General features: G+C 52.1%; 1 protein-coding gene across 2 annotated transcripts in view; it reads right to left on the reverse strand.

Moving 5' to 3' along the window:
• Positions 1–15,743, reverse strand: part of SEZ6L (seizure related 6 homolog like) — a 69,194-nt gene that overhangs the window by 26,985 nt on the left and 26,466 nt on the right. For both annotated transcript variants that reach the window (XM_032769863.2, XM_032769862.2), the window contains exons 3-8: positions 14,661–14,853; positions 13,222–13,407; positions 11,146–11,308; positions 9,599–9,765; positions 2,793–2,987; positions 1,404–1,542 (exon numbers count right to left, since the gene is read on the reverse strand). In XM_032769863.2, coding sequence (XP_032625754.1) covers positions 1,404–1,542; positions 2,793–2,987; positions 9,599–9,765; positions 11,146–11,308; positions 13,222–13,407; positions 14,661–14,853 — 1,043 coding nt within the window. The remainder of the gene's footprint in view (positions 1–1,403; positions 1,543–2,792; positions 2,988–9,598; positions 9,766–11,145; positions 11,309–13,221; positions 13,408–14,660; positions 14,854–15,743) is intronic.

Here is a 15,743-nt window from a genome sequence, read left to right on the forward strand (position 1 = left end):
TGCTCCCTGAAAGCAGTGTGTTCTGTTGGCTCTGCCAGGCCCTCAAGCTGAGACTGTTGCATGGTTCTTTTGGACACTGTCTGAATGTCAGTGAGCCACGCGGGAGTCGGTAAATGCTTTTCTGCAGGGTAAGAGACCAGGCGAGTTAATATAGGACCATAATGGCACTGCAGAGCTGGGCTGGAATACGATCCAGTACCTGATTTTCAACTCACTATGGAGCTGATCCCTGCCAAAATGATTCCTTGCTGAGGCTGATCTCATGCAGGCCTGGTATTGCTCCCTCCAGCAGTAGGACTTGCAAGCACAACAGCCATCTCAAGAACCATTAGCTAGTGAAACGACGAGAAGAGCACGTTTCCCTTCTGGAGCAGCCCTCCTCGTTACCGGAGCAGTGAGCCCAGAGTGCGTCACAAACGATTTCATCCTGTGCTAGTGAAAAGAGCTTGAAAGAACCCAGCCAAGAAGGAGAGCCTAGGCCAGAGCCAGCCAGTAGGATCCCATCCAGAGCCCAGCTGGGGCTGGCACTGAAAGAGAATGTTTCAGAGAGGGCAAGGCTGGGTGGCAGATGGAGATTTCTGCGCCTTAGAGAACCCCACAGCAACAGGAGTTTCATCTGCCTTCTCCCTATGCATGCTGGGGTAGCCCTTTGTCAGGGCCAGGGAGCACACACCTCCCTTGAGGAGCTTTCTCGCTCACCCACATGATCTAGAGCAGACACACGAGTGTCATGCTGCAGATCGAGTGGCACCACATTGGCATGGGGACTCTTGTCAAAATGGGCCAGCAAGCTCCACTGTTTAAAATTGAGATTCTGCAAAAGAAGGCAGAATTTGTGCTAAGAACCTTCATCCATGAGTCCAGCAGATTTCCACAGGATGCGATCTAGGGTTATAAATCAAATGACACTTGTGTAATATTTTTCATCTTCAAAATGCTTTGCAATCTCTAGTTCTTTTAGCACCTCTGCCTGGCCAGGGAGATCATTGTCCCTCTCCGATCTGCATCTAAAATTATGGCATTATTCATATTGCTCTCATTAATATCCCAATCCCTCAGATGGGTGGGGAAACCGAGGCACAGAGGTTCAGTGACCTGCTGAAGATGACCAGCAGTTTCAGAGACAGAACCAGGATTAGAACTTTTGGGACACAGACTTGCTTTTCTCTGTGATGGAGGCAGCTAGTAGGTAGTTGGTCTTGGCACAGAAAGTGCTATCTGTGGTCACTTTGTGCGTAGCCCTCCTGCCGAGGTCTAAGCACAGCAAAGGGCAGCACGTCCCACAAACACACCCAGGGCCTTGTAACAATTTCTGGTGTCAGCAGAGCAATCATACATGATAAACCAGCTGCTGGAGGAAAGGGATCAGCCCAGCCCGGGTCAGGCTCCTGCAAAGTACTCACAGCTGGATGTCCAGGAAAAGCCGCTTTTCATCCCCAACGTGTACCCTCCAGATGCAGTCCTCTCCCTCAGCATAGGGCTCTGGCCAGTTGGGGGACAGGATGACTCCTGCCATGGCAGAGAGCTCCCCTCCACACATTGCTGAAATAGTGAGAGACAGAGAGAGATGGCTCGTAAGAACTGCCAGACTGAGTCAGACCAAAGGTCCAGCTAGCCCAGTATCCTGTCTACTGACAGTGACCAATGCCAAGTGCCCCAAAGGGAATGAACAGAACAGGCAATCATCAAGTGATCCATTCCCTGTCGCCCATTCCCAGCTTCTGGCAAACATAGGCAAGGGACACCATCCCAGCTAATAGCCATTGATGGACCTATCCTCCATGAATTTATCTAGTTCTTTTCTGAGCCCTGTTATGGTCTTGGCCTTCACAACATCCTCTGGCAAGGAGTTCCACAGGTTGACTGTGCATTGTGTGAAAAAAATACTTCCTTTTGTTTGTTTTAAACCTGCTGCCTGTTAATTTCATATGGTGACCCCTAGTTCTGGTGTTATGAGAAGGAGTAAATAACACTTTCTTATTACTTTCTCCACATCAGTCATGATTTTACAGACCTCTATCATATCACCCCTTGTTAGTCTCTTTTCCAAGCTGAAAAGTCCCAGTCTTATTAATCTCTCCTCATACAGAAGCCGTTCCATACCCCTAATTATTTTTGTTGCCCTTTTCTGCACCTTTTCCAATTCCAATATATCTTTTTTGAGACGAGGCGACCACATCTGCACTCAGTATTTAAGATGTGGGCCTACCATGGATTTATAGAGAGGCAATATGGTATTTGCTGTCTTATTATCGATCCCTTTCTTAATGATTCCCAACATTCTGTTTGCTTTTTTGATGCCACTGCACATTGAGTGGATGTTTTCAGAGAACTATCCACAATGACTCCAAGATCTTTCTTGAGTGGTAACAGCTCATTTAGACCCCACTCAGGAAAGAGACCTTGGAGTCATTGTGGATAGTTCTCTGAAAACATCCACTCAATGTGCAGCAGCAGTCCTGGGGGCTGAGAGAATGCTGCCTGCAGCACAATGGGAGCTCTGCCTGGCTCAGGGGGAGCTCTGGTAGCCGACTTTGAGAAAGGTCAAGCCCCCACTCTTCCAGTGCAGTGAACTGGCCCCATGGAGGCTAAGGCCCTCTTTGCATTTGCTGTCCTGTCTCTGAAGGCTGTGCAAGGGCTCACAGATATATGCCTGAACTAGGCTACATTATCCTCACTCACATGCAGTCGCTTTCTCTGGCAGCGCGGTCACTAACACTGGAGAGTTTTTATTTTTGTATGTTCTCCTACATGCAATACCAACGCAAGGCATAGCGACCCCAGTAACTGACCTCTGCACAGTGGCTCGGTGTCATTCCAGTAGGGGTCCCTGACGTTGATACACTCGATTATGGCAGGTCCCTGCTCCAGGGAATGGCCAGGGTCACAGGTGAACTCCACCATCGTTCCCAGGTTGTAGGTAGGATCGGAGGTGGTAAAATTCCCATTTTGAATGTAGGGTTCATAGCAATGGCCTCGCTCAAAAGCTGGAGGAGAAACACCATGTTAATTGGACTGACGCAGCACAGATCCTGCTCTGGGGAGGAGACAGCACCTGTCACTGTCTCCTTTTCTAGTTTTTGTGCAACTGTAACAACTCTCACCACAGGTAATCAACAGAGTCTACACTCTGGGCCATCAGCTCCAAAGCACCAGCTGAGCTAAATGGGTAAGTCCGTTAGCAGTAGTAGGCTGTTATCCATTGTACAGACCAGTGTTACATAACCTATCTGTGGTAGCACTAGGGAGCAGTGAGCTGCTCTAGGAAGAATAAGAACCAGCCTGACTCAGTGCTTATCTCCCTGGCAGGGCCTCTCCAGAAGTCAGGACTGGTACATCCCAGCAGCAGTGAGCTTGGCACAGTCTGGATGCCAGTGTAGCTTGTGCCATGGTCTGGAATGCCATTGGGCTCCCCGGCGCTGTGCCATGTGTGGAGGCATGTGGGAGGGAGAAATCTGCCTGTCGAATAAATTCCATTCCAGTCACATCTGTTTTACATCGAGGGTGGCAATTCTGGTTAAAGGTTCCCCGGGCAGCCCAATCCTCAGCCAGCGCTGAGCAAACAGAGCTAGTGCCCAGTGACTGTGAGCTGGGAAACAATGTGCGGAAGCTGAAACTGAAAGCTGTCAATTGACTGTAACTGAGCAGATTCTAGTCAGGGCTGGTCTGGACATTTTTATCACTTAACATGTTACTAGAAGAAGAGTTCGGGGCTGATGTGGAAACCCTTCCCAAACTGCAGGCGCCTGGCATCTGCTTCACAGCGTGGCCACTGCTGAACCGGGCTCCTGTATGGGGATGTTGCAGCCCTGTCCCATAGCTTATTTACAGGCAATTAGGATTAACAATGGTTTATCTGCTCTGAGCTTTTAAGGCTTAGCCAAGCCCCACTTCCTTTGTGTATTATCAACAGTAATATACAAGCCATGCTGCCAGTTTATATATTTACTAAGCAATTCTCTTCCCTGGGATTATTGCATGTTATTGAGTCTGGTCAGAGACCCGAGGTCTTAGACTGATCCTGACAGCAGCATGTATTGAAATGACAATTGTGGCAAATCTCTTGGAGCTCCCTGGATATTAACTGGTTCACAAATGCAGGCCATTCCTCAGTCAGATTGACAGCTGCTCAGCCTGCTCCACGACACTTCGCAGGCAGAAGGCAAATGACTGGAGTAAGATTACTTCTCTGTTATCTTGGCATTTTCTGCAGTCACCAGGGGCTGTATTGTGTGGATCTGCACAGGAAGTTTAACTAGGGAACATATCAGCCCCTATTCTAGCGGCTCTCAAACTGAGGGCTGGGACCCCAAAGTGGGTCGTGACCCCATTTCAGTGGGGTCACCAGGGCTGGCTGGGGCCCGGGGCAAAAGCCGAAGCCCGAGCCCCACCACCCCGGGGCGCAGGCTTTGGCTCAGTCCTGGGCAGCAGGGCTCAGGTTACAGGCCCCCTGCCCAGAGCAGCAGGGCTCAGGCAGGCTCAGGCTTCAGTCCCCCTTCTTGGGGACGGGTAGTAGTTTTTGTGGTCAGAAGGGGGTCCAGGATAACGAAGCTGCAGGCCCCTGGCCCTATTCTATGGGCTAGACCAGGGGTTGGCAACCTTTCAGAAGTGGTGTGCCGAGTCTTCATTTATTCACTCTAATTTAAGGTTTCCCGTGCCGGTCATACATTTTAATGTTTTTAGAAGGTCTCTCTCTACAAGTCTATATATTATATAACTAAACTAGTGTTGTATTGTAAAATAAACAAGGTTTTCAAAATGTTTAAGAAGCTTCATTTAAAATTAAATTAAAATGTTGATCTTATGCCACCAACTCAGTCAGCTTGCTGCTGGTCTGGGGTTCTGTTCACCTAGGCCGGCAGTGGGCTGAGTGGGGCCTGCGGCCGGGACCCCAGCTGGGAAGGGTCGCAGCCAAACCCCAGACCGCCAGCGGGCCTTTGTGGGCTAGTGGCCAGGATCCCCAGACGCGGCAGTGAGCTGAGCGCTCAGCCTCACTGCCACTCAGCGGGTTCCATCCTCCAGCTCCTGCCAGCCGGATCCTGACTGCCGGATCCACTCAGCTCGCTGCCAGTCCTGGGCTCACTGGCCCTGCCCACATGGCAGTGGGTACCTACCTTCGCTCCTGGTTCTGGCCCATCTCTTTCTCTCTTCAGCACTGAGCTGAGAGTGGGAGTGGACCAAGCACAGGGCTGGGGGTGAAGGTCTGGCCAGGAGCTAAGAATGAAGGAGGGGTTCAGGGGGTTGGGGCAGGAGTTTGGGTTGTGGGGGCGCTTACCTGGGCAATGCTCCTAAGTGTGTGTGGAAGAGTGCAGTGGAAATGGAGAGGGTTGTAGGGGCTCCCGTTGGTGCTCAGGTTGGGGTGGGATGTGCAGGGTGCAGGGATTGGCGGGGCTGGGGAAGTGGGGAGTGCAAGAGTCAGGGCAGAGTCTGGGGGCATGTGAGGGGAGTGGAGGTTCAGGGGTAGGGGCAGATGGGTAATGTGTGGGGTGCCAGTCAGGCTGGGGTCATCATAGGGGTGAAGAGTCCAACATGAGATCTGGGTGGTAAACATAGAGGTTCAGCGGCAAGGGCCCTGGGTGTGTGTGGGGGTCAGGGCTCAGGGCAAGGCCGGTGACTCCCCACGCCGAAACCGCCCCACCCCCATCCCTTTCTCCTTGTCCCGACTACCCCCTTCCTGGACCTCAATCACTGCTATCTAAGCCTCCCTTGCCCTTATCCCCCATTGACGCGCCCCTAGGACCTACCCCTACCATATACTCCCTGACGCTCGCAACCCTTATCCACACACCACCTGGACGCCATGCTATATCTAAACACCGTCCTGACCCCTGTCAGGATTCCAAACTCCTGGAACCCATACAAGCCCCCACCTCCCTCTCCGCGATGCCTGGCCCCACCCCTCTCGCACACCCCTACCACTCCGACTGCCCCCCTGAGACCCCTACCCATACCTGTCCCCGCCTGCTTCCACCCTCTTCCCAGTCCACCTACCTCCTTCAGTCCCCCAGAATCTGGACCATACACTGCCCCCCACCCTGCTCCCTGCCTGCCCCAACCCTCTGCACACCCTACCTCCTTGATGCCTGCACCTGGGACCGCAGTGCCCCCCCACCCGCTCCCTGCCATGCCCCACGCCACCGATCCATCACATCCCTATCTCCTGAACATGTCCCACCCCATAGAACTCCCGACTCATCAACAACCCCGCAGCTCCCTGTCCTCCTGACCACGCCCTTCCAGAGAACTACCCCCGACCGCTAACTGCTCCGCCAGGACCCTCTTTCTCCCTGTCCCCTGACTGCCCTGACCCCTAACCACCCCTCAAACAGACCCTGGAACCGCCATGCCCAGGCAACACTCCCTGGCTCCTCTAACCACCCCCAATATACCCCCACCCCCACCCAACCCAACCTGCTCCTGTCCCTTGACGCTCCCACCCCTTACCCAACCCCCCCCTCCGCGGACCCCATCCGGCCCAGAGCCGGCCCGCTTACAGAAAGCTCCCTCGCTCATCCGGAGCCCTGCCGCTGCCACCGCCACCCCCGCGCGCAGCCCTGCTCCACCCCGCCCCTCAGAGCGCTAAGCACGCGGCGGCAGGGCTCCCGATGAGCAGGGAGCAGCTTTCCCTCCCCACGGAGCCAAACCCTGCCCCGCGGGAGCGTCTAGCCCCAGCCCCCCAGAGTGCTGTGCGGGCGGCGGCCGGGCTCTGGGGGAAGGCCGGGGAGGGGGCAGTGGCTTGCTGCGCTCGCGCCAGTGCTCCAGCCCGGGACCGCAGACTCCGCGGCTTGCCGCCTCGGCAGGATTTTTAGTGACACTTGGAGTCCCAGCAGGCAGCTGCGTGCCATTAAAAATTGGCTTGCATGTCATCTTTGGCACGCGTGCCACAGGTTGCCGACCCCTGGGCTAGAGGGTGCTGGTTGGCTGGCCAGATCACCAGCCAACCTGTAAGTAACACTCACTCTGCTCCACCCATGCACCTGGACACGTCTGACTTATTCCACCATCCGCAGCCCCCTCACCCACACAAAACCTCTCCGGGAGAATCTGCTTATGACTTTGACTTTGTTACTCTGCCTTCTAAGTCAGGAAGTCCTGGATTGTGTTAGGTGATTGTAACAGGACTGGAGAGCCGGAGGCTAAGGCAGCCCTGGTGACAGGAGGGGCCCCAGCTGGGTTGAATCAGGGTGATCCCAGGCTAAAAGGCAGCAGGAAGCTGCAGGGAGGGGCTCCTACAGTGAGGGATTGGCAGAGTGGAGCTGGATGGAAAGAGGGTCTCTTGCTGTGGTCCTGGAGGAAGGACCACGCCCAGGGTAAGCCTGGGTGGAAGATTGCTTTTGTGTTTGTCTGTGAACTCTGTGAATGTCAGAAACCTCCAGATGCTAAGCAGGGCTGCTGCTGACAGCAAGGCCGGCTCCAGGCACCAGTGCAGGAAGCACGTGCTTGTGGCGGTCAATGGAAAGGGCGGTACATCCAACTCTTCGGTGGCAATTTGGCGGCGGGTCCCTCAGTCCCCCTCAGAGGGAAGGACCAGCCGCCGAAGAATAAAGCAGCAGCGACAGAGCTGCTGCCGAAGTGCCGCCGATCGCGGCTTTTTTTTTTTTTTTTTTTTTTTTTTTTTTTGCCACTTGGGGTGGCAAAACTGCTGGAACTGGCCCTGGCTGACAGAGATGGCGGAGTTTGCTGAAGGGGAAAAACGGGGCAGAGGATAGCAGAGGTGTCCAGGCCCTGAGGGGCACTTGGGTGGCAGCCCCCGTTACAGTGATGTCTAGTTAGTGCTCTCTGGCACTTAACACCCCCAGCTCCTCAGACCAGCCCGGGCAGCAATGCAGCCGTGCTGGACAGAGCTCCTGTAGGGCTGTCCATTCGGGTTTCCTAGTGCACGTACCCCAGGAGGGGGAGCTGCACTATTCTGTCTTCAAAGGCTGGAAGCAGGAAGGAACGGTTTGGGTTTGATTGAACCAACAGCAGGTCTGATGAAGGGAGATTGCGCCAAGTCTCAAAGGCTCAGACATATCTGGTCTATTGGAACCCCCAACTGCTGACTAGACAGTCACTGAACTGCAAAATATAGAGAGCAGGGCCAGACCCCCAGCTCGTGCAAACAAGGATAGCGCCACTGAAGTCAGTTCTGGTGATGTCAGTGCATCTTCCCTGATTTTACCAGTTGCTGAGGATCTGGCACTCTGTACTTCCAGCGCACTTCTTAGTTAAAGTGAGCAGGGGTTAGTTGTGGTTAGCAGAGACATTCTTTGTATAATGTAGTTTCATTACGCATCATGGCACTTTTCAAATGTAAAGAAATTGCTCTTAACTCTGAGCACAGATGATTAGGTCTGGGGTAAGTGGGACTTAAATAGTAGCCAGGTGAGTGACATGGGTGGGATTATTATAGCTTCTAACAGTCACCGTGGAGCTTTGGCACCAAACCCCACAAAAACTTTTGAAAGAAAAAAGCCTATAAAATAAAACAGCTGTTTGGGAAAGCTGGGATTGTAGGGAAACATTTAAAGTGCCTGCAGAACAAGGGGACAAAGCAGAAGACTGAATGTTCAGCGTCTTTGCATCCTCAGTAAGGAAATAGATTCTGATGTTGAATGGTGCCAGGGCACGGGGAAGCAAAAGAGAAACTGGGAACGAATGGGAGGTTTGATTTTCAGTTTTCAATGACACTGGAGGAACTGTGATTTCTCCATTCTCTCCCCACCTTTTAAAAAAATGTAGATCCAAACTGCCACTGCTTTAATCTGATTGCACCCTGGTGTGTCTGTCTAGCAGAATGTATCTGCCGTGCTGCCTGCCATCCCAGGTACAGGCTGGCTTTTTCCTGATTCCTCTGGACAGTGGGACCTCAGCAACTGGAACGGGGCTCACCTCTGGAGCAGTCACTTGTCCAACTCAAAGCTAAACCAAAGTAAATCCAAAGCATGGGGAGGAAGTAGCGTCCTGCTGTCAGACTAACATTTCTGGCTTGACTCTCCCCTGGGTTCGGGGAATGCTCTCTGGCTTGTAAACGTTGGTCCGGTTTGCCCCTCACAGAGAATGAAGGGAAAAGAGCCCCATTTCCCAGACTATCTGTACTGCAGAAATGAACCCTCGTTTCTTTTGCCTTGATTTCTGTTCACTTTGGGGAGAACTAGAAGCTGCAGCTGACCATGAATCACCAGTGATATGTTTGCAGCTAGGAGGTAAATCCTCCCAGAAGGGCTCATGCAGTTGTCACATTTGCAGCAGCCAGGCTGGGAGGGGATAGGAACTGCACTGACTTTCCTTCTGTAATTCATGGGAGCCTCATGAGCAGACATTGGCCTGTCTCTACTGGCCTAGAGATATGAGCGAGTTGATTACCCGTCTGCTGGCAGACTCAGCACCAGGTTCAATAGAGGCCTCCAATAATGCAGGGACAAGGGGCAGGGTGGTTATTGGATTCTCTTGGTGTCAGGGGCATGCAGCTTCCTATTGCTACGAAGGGTAACCCCTGCTAGAGTAACTGTAATCAGTACATCTCTTAATTGCCTGATTCCACTGAGCACAAGCAGCGTTGGCTAGTGTCTGCCTGTTGCTACCCATCAGCCAGATCCAAAATTAAAGGGAGAGTCACCTTCAAATCGAATGTTGAAAGCTGTGGTGGCCCTCGCCTCATCCGCCATGAAGTCAATGCGGATGGCAGAGCCGTCGCTGATCACACCTTCAAAGGGGACGCTTTCTGTCCGGAGAGAATCGTAGAGGATGGCTGAGTGGTTTGTCTCTCCGCTGTACACCACCATTCTGTTCAGAGAGGACCTGGCATGTTAGCAAAGACTTGTCTCCTCTGCTGGTCACCTTTCTGCCTGGGCGGGGACCGAGCCAGCACAGGCTGGTAATCCCTCACTCCACACACCCCCGCCCCGGTTCATTTACCAGCACAGTGCAGGATCAGAGTGAGGAGCTGGAAGCACAGGAAGGAAGAGGGTGAAACGTGTATGTGGCAACAGTGTGAGACGTTTCTGTACAGGGATCTGCTTCTTCCTCCTCACCAGGCCCCTGGCAGAGTGAAAATGCCTCCAACTTGCCACTAAAAATAGAGAAGCAGGAGGAAGCAACATCCCTGCCTTTCAGCACCGTGGATTCTCAACAACCCAGTATGGCAGGTGCCATGCCAGTCATTCTGCACCCAGGCAGGGGCCCGTTCGGTCATGCATTCGGAGGGCAGCATTTGAAAGAAATGATGCAAACACCAATTCATAAAGCGGCTACATCTGTTTTATGGTGTAGTAAACAGGTGCTTTATTCTCTACTTTTACTACAAGCCATAAACTGGCTTTATTGCCTGTTACCAGACTGAATTTGTAATGCCACTTAAACACAAACATCAGCCCCATGAATGTGTGCTCTGTGTTATGATGGCAACAGACTGTGATTTGTGAGTGAGACGCAGCCATGGGCATTTGGGGTTTTTGGGAGCCGGGGGGGCAGTTTGTGGATTGGGCTACTGATTATGAGACCCAGTGTCATTATACAGGCCCCATGCTAAATCAAGTGGTGGGTGGGGGTAACCGTAGATGTTTAAGGCCAGAAGGGACCATTGTGACGATTTGCAGGTGATCCAGCCCCCAACCCCCGCACACTGGAGACGCTTGCCCTAGACAGTGCTGGCCTACAATGAAATCCCCAAATGGGTGATGCTCCCTGCCCCCTCCCATGCACACAAGACCCGCTAGAGGTCTGAACACCTGGTGTGGGAATTACACTTCACTACCCAGGGCCATCGAAATCCCTAGCCAACTCACCGGCTCCCACTGTAAAGAGATGGAAAGTGTCCTGCTCCCAGCACGCCCTGGAGATGGGAGATCTACGCCTGGCCCAGGCCGTCTGAAAGGTGACTGGGTAAGGCCTACCCGGGTTGGAGTGAGGGGATACACTGTTCAGTCAGTCCTGAGAAAAACCCCTTGCGAGCCCCTTGAGCCTCCTCTGGATGGGGTAGGAGGCTGCCAGGTCGTCCTTACTCTGATGGCATAGGGTGGGAAGAGCAGGGGTGCTGAGACCTGGCACCCCTGAATGCCAGCAGTAGCCCTGGCAGCAATGGCAAAGCTAACCTCCCTGCACAGGTCAGCTCAGATTCTGGGCTTTGGGGTCAGCATGTCTGCTTCTCTGCGAGCGACTCCTCACCTGTCCTTTTCACTCAGCAGAAGCCTCTCAAAGTGCAAGTGCAGCTTCTGGCCCTGGGGAGCGGTGATGGTCCACACGCAGTGCATGTTGCTGTGGTTCCCAGGGTAGCTTGGTGAGAGAACTCGTCCAATCGTGGCATTATGCACAGTGCCACCGCAGGGTGCTGGCGAGGAAAGCACAGAGACAGTGAAACTGGAGTACGCGGCCATTCAGAGCTTCGGTCCCAGCCACATAAAGCGGGTCATGAGCTCTGTACTGACAAATGTGTTTATGCTAAGAAGGACCTCTTCCCCAAGAAATGGGCTGCCAAATCAGGGCAGATTCTACTCTCAGCTGCACCAGGGTAAACTGGAGTGACTCCACTGACTCCAGAGAGGTGGATTTACACCAGTATAACTTAGAGCAGAATCCACTCCTGTTATGAATCCCCAAAACATGTAACTCTTCCCTGGTTTTGCATTTCCTTCCCAGCATGGCACAGTGTGCAAGAGGGACACTAGGTTGATTTATTGCAGCTGCAGGTTCAAACCATGTGAAGCTCGTGGCTTTGTGTGGGTTTGACCCCAGATCAGGGGATGCTCTGCTTTCCACTGGGTTTCTCTTTGACATTTTAGGTTCATTTAACCTGGGAAAGGAAAGTTAGGAGCAAGGGGTAGACCCCCAAACCCAATGTCAACTGAAACTGCCCCATCCTGCACTGCAAATGTACAGGTGTGTGCAGCTCTGCATGGTGGAGACAGGGAAATCCCTGCAAGCATGGGAGAGGGAATATGTAGGAAGGAGGTTGTATAATGTAGTGAAGGAGGCTGTGCTTTGCATGAGTGATTCTCACACGCAAGCTGGGTGGCTCTGAACACAACTGGAAATAGTTTAAAGCAGAGGAGTGGTAGAGGCAGGAGGAAAAGCTTTTTGAGATAAGATGAGCAGATATATCAGCTCCTGGGGGATTTGCATTCTACCTCCACCAGAAGCCACTGATGAGGCTGTGCCTCCTTGAGTCTGAGGGAAGGCGATGAGACCTGGCCATTCTGACAGCCCAGCAGCACATTAAGAAGCTGACAGACAAGAAGACATCTCAAAAAGTGCCTGGAACACAGCTTGTGGCGCATGCAAAGGAGCAAACAAATACAACCTCCCTAGAAGGATCTCATTCCACTGGGCGCTGGTCACACCGGTGACTGCACAGATTGCTAGCCAGTTACTATTAGCACTCTCTGCTTTCACATGCCTGTAACTTGCTGAAACATTTGTCTTTGAGGCTGAGATTTGCCACATCTGGTTTCTGGCCAAAGAGGAATTTTACTCCCCCAGAGAAAAAAAAGGTGAACTGTGACTGCTGCTGATAGTGCAGAAATGAGATCAGGCCGATTTCATTGTTACTGTCCCCATAAGTGTCTGTTTATTCACTTATTGTGTCTTGTTATAAACCAAGGCAGATGGCTCTCTGGGGCTTTTTATTACTGGCTTGTACAGCCCCCGTGCTTCTGTACTCTTGCCAAATGAAACATGGGGTGAGCCTGTATGTAGATTAGTGGTGCAGGGCCTTGCTTTCCCTGGCAATCTAATATGTACCGAGAAACCCAGGAACCACTTGATAAAGGAGCTTTGCTCATTGTTTTCTCTCTCTGTTTTTTAAATCGCCATTTCCTTTTTGTTACTTGCCTAACAGTGGGTCAGTTCTGCCCCCAGTCAGATATTTCTGTCCAGGGAGCAGCTCCTTCCTTGTCACCAGGCCCCAGGTAGAGTGAAAATGCCTCCAACTTGCCACTAAAAAGCAAGAGGGAAGCAGAGGGCAGTAATGTCTCTGCCTTTCAGCACTGTGGATTCTCGACAACCCAGCACGGCTGGTGCCGTGCCAGGCGTTCCGCACCCGGGCAGGGCCCGTTCGGTCACGCTTTACTCGAATGAAGTGTCACTCCACGGACTCAGATAGTTACTCTGGATGCACGCTGATGTAAATGGGAGCAGAATTTGGTACGGTTTTCCCCTCTCCCAGGCTCACATTCAACTTTTAACACTAAATTATTCTAGAGTCCAGCTTGTCTTAGCACCTGTGTTGCTGATCAGATATTGTACCTGAACAGACAGGTTCGGGGCTGCTCCAGTAAGGCCTAGATGCATTGATGCATGTAAGCAGGTTGGGGCCTTGGAGTTCATATCCCAGGTAACAATGGAAATGGGCGACTCCACCAGAATGCAGATCCATTACGGTGACATCTCCAAAGTCAGGCCTCTGCGGAAAGCTGCAGCTCAGCATGAACACTAGAACAAACACACAGCGAGATTTTAAGCATAACCACTGTCTTCTCTGCCTAATTCTACAATAGGAAGAGTGGGTGAAAGCTGAAGAGGTGCTGGAACCTGGTCACACTAGCCCAGACACACGATTGTTGGAGACTTGCGTGTCTGTGCCATTGAACCATTGATTAATGACTTTTCACCTGTTCATGCTTTCGATTAGACGTCCTTTCTGATTCTTGTTTCTAACAAGAATTCACTTGTAGTCGTTTATTTTTCTGTAGCTGTCCCAGGGAAAAATAAAGATTCTGTACGGGTCCCTGTAGGTGGGCTTCTCTGTGGGAACAGAAACAGAACGCAGTGGACCTAGGGGAAAATAAAACCACTGGAAACGTGCCAGAAAGACTAGACGTGTCAAGGCCTGTAGAAATAACTAACCTGTGTCTGTGCGGGAAGCGTCCCAGAATAGAGACGTCTGCTCACTCTGGCCCTGATCCAGCAAAGCATTCAAGCATGAGCCTACCTCTAAGAACAGGAAGACAATGGGTTTATTTACATGCCTACCTACTTTGCTGGAGCAGCCCCGTTGAGCCTGGTCCCACAGAACACAGCCACATCCCACAAGGGGCAGAAGCCTGCAGTTAGTGTTTGATTATTAACTCCTCTCCTAAGCAGGCAAAGGCTTGGGCAGGGGGCAGATTGTGTTCAGCTACAATGAATATGAACTGGTTTTATTCAGAGGCCTTAGGCTGAATGGGGGCTGAGGTATTTCACCTCAGTCCCTGTATTCACCCTGAGCTTGGGAGCTACCAAATAACGTCAGCAAATGTGCTCCTGCCCATGCTTGTAATGGCTGCACTTGTGGCCCAGTAGCCATTCAGGACACAGTGCCAGTGGCAGAGGGATTGGCACGGCAGATGGGGAAGGACATTTAATCTTCTAACAAGTCCCACTCACGTAGCATCTTTAGCCAGGGGTCTGAAAGGATTCTGCAAAGACGACACCCAGGGTCTGATTCCCTCCTCCCCTCTGTCTCCCGACTGCAATGGAGCAGCCCCGTGCAAGGGAGAGGTGCGGTAGTTTGCCCAAGGTCACACAGCAAATCAGGGAGAGAGTCAGGAACAAAACCCAAGTCTCCTGGGTTGCAGCCCACTGCCCCAGCCACTCGACCATGCTGCTGGCCTGGCTGTGCCGGGGGGCTGATGTGCAAGGCCCCCGCTGGGTTCTCACCCCTGGGGCTGGGAGGGGTTCACTAGCTTCGGGTAATGAACACGTACCCTGATAATGAAGCTGAAATGTCCCAACCACATCGTCTTGGAATGTCCGGAAGTAAACGGAAATGGTGTTGGTTGGGCTGCGAATCACCTGACCCTCCACCAAAAGTGTCTGATTGGCTAAGATCACGAAGTTGTCATCGTCCACTCCACGAATGGCGAGAACCTCGCCCTCTGACAGGTTCACACTCTTCACCTTACAGCAGACAAACAACACACTGTGAGCTTTGCTCTGGCCTGGCGCTCGAGCACCAAGCTCCCAGGTCACCTACGCAATGTGGACATCTCCCTTCTCGGCTGCTTAGCATGGTCCTGTTCTGCACTGACAGGGCCTGGCAGCTGAGTAGCCCAAAGTGCTGCACCATGCCTGGAAAGTGCTATTCCCACTACACAGCTGGGGACACTGTGGTGACCTGCCAAAGGAAGCTGCTGGCTGAGTCAGTAGCAGAACCCAGGTCCTCTGCTTCCCAGCTCCCTGATTCAACCCCCACCCCACCGTACTTCTTACTTGGTCCTTGTCCTGCATGGAGAGCTCCCTCGGGGGTATTGCGATTTACATGGCACCTGGAGTACATAGTGCTTTAGACATGTACACTCAGGCTGGACTGGGACCTTTGTGCCAACATGAATTTACTGCACTGTTAAATTATGCTGTTATTATCGGGGTCATACTGGGGGAAAAAGAAGGTGGAGGGTACAGGGGTACTCTTCCGAGCTCCACTCATAAAATAAGCTCCGCCCATGTGCGTAATCAGAATGACAGTAGATTGTGGAAATATTCAAAATAGGATCCTGCTGCTCCCCAAGTGCCACTGGGCTTCCCCTTAATTGGGGGAAAATTAGTGGTGGTACCTATGAACCTCCGCCCACTTTTGGCTCCAAATGAACCATCACTCAGAGTCAATTGTGCATATCTGTGATCCTCCCTCTATTTTCTTACCCGAAGAACAAAAAGTTAGTGACATTGCTGTCATAAATGGATAGGTAGGTAAGGGTTAAGTTTCTTTTACCTGAAAAGGGTAACCGAACACCTGACCAGAGGACCAATCAGAGAACTGGATTGTTTAAAGTCAGGGGCGGGAATTT

The sequence above is a fragment of the Chelonoidis abingdonii genome, chromosome 22, assembly GCF_003597395.2.
Source record: "Chelonoidis abingdonii isolate Lonesome George chromosome 22, CheloAbing_2.0, whole genome shotgun sequence".
Lineage (NCBI taxonomy): Eukaryota > Metazoa > Chordata > Testudines > Testudinidae > Chelonoidis > Chelonoidis abingdonii.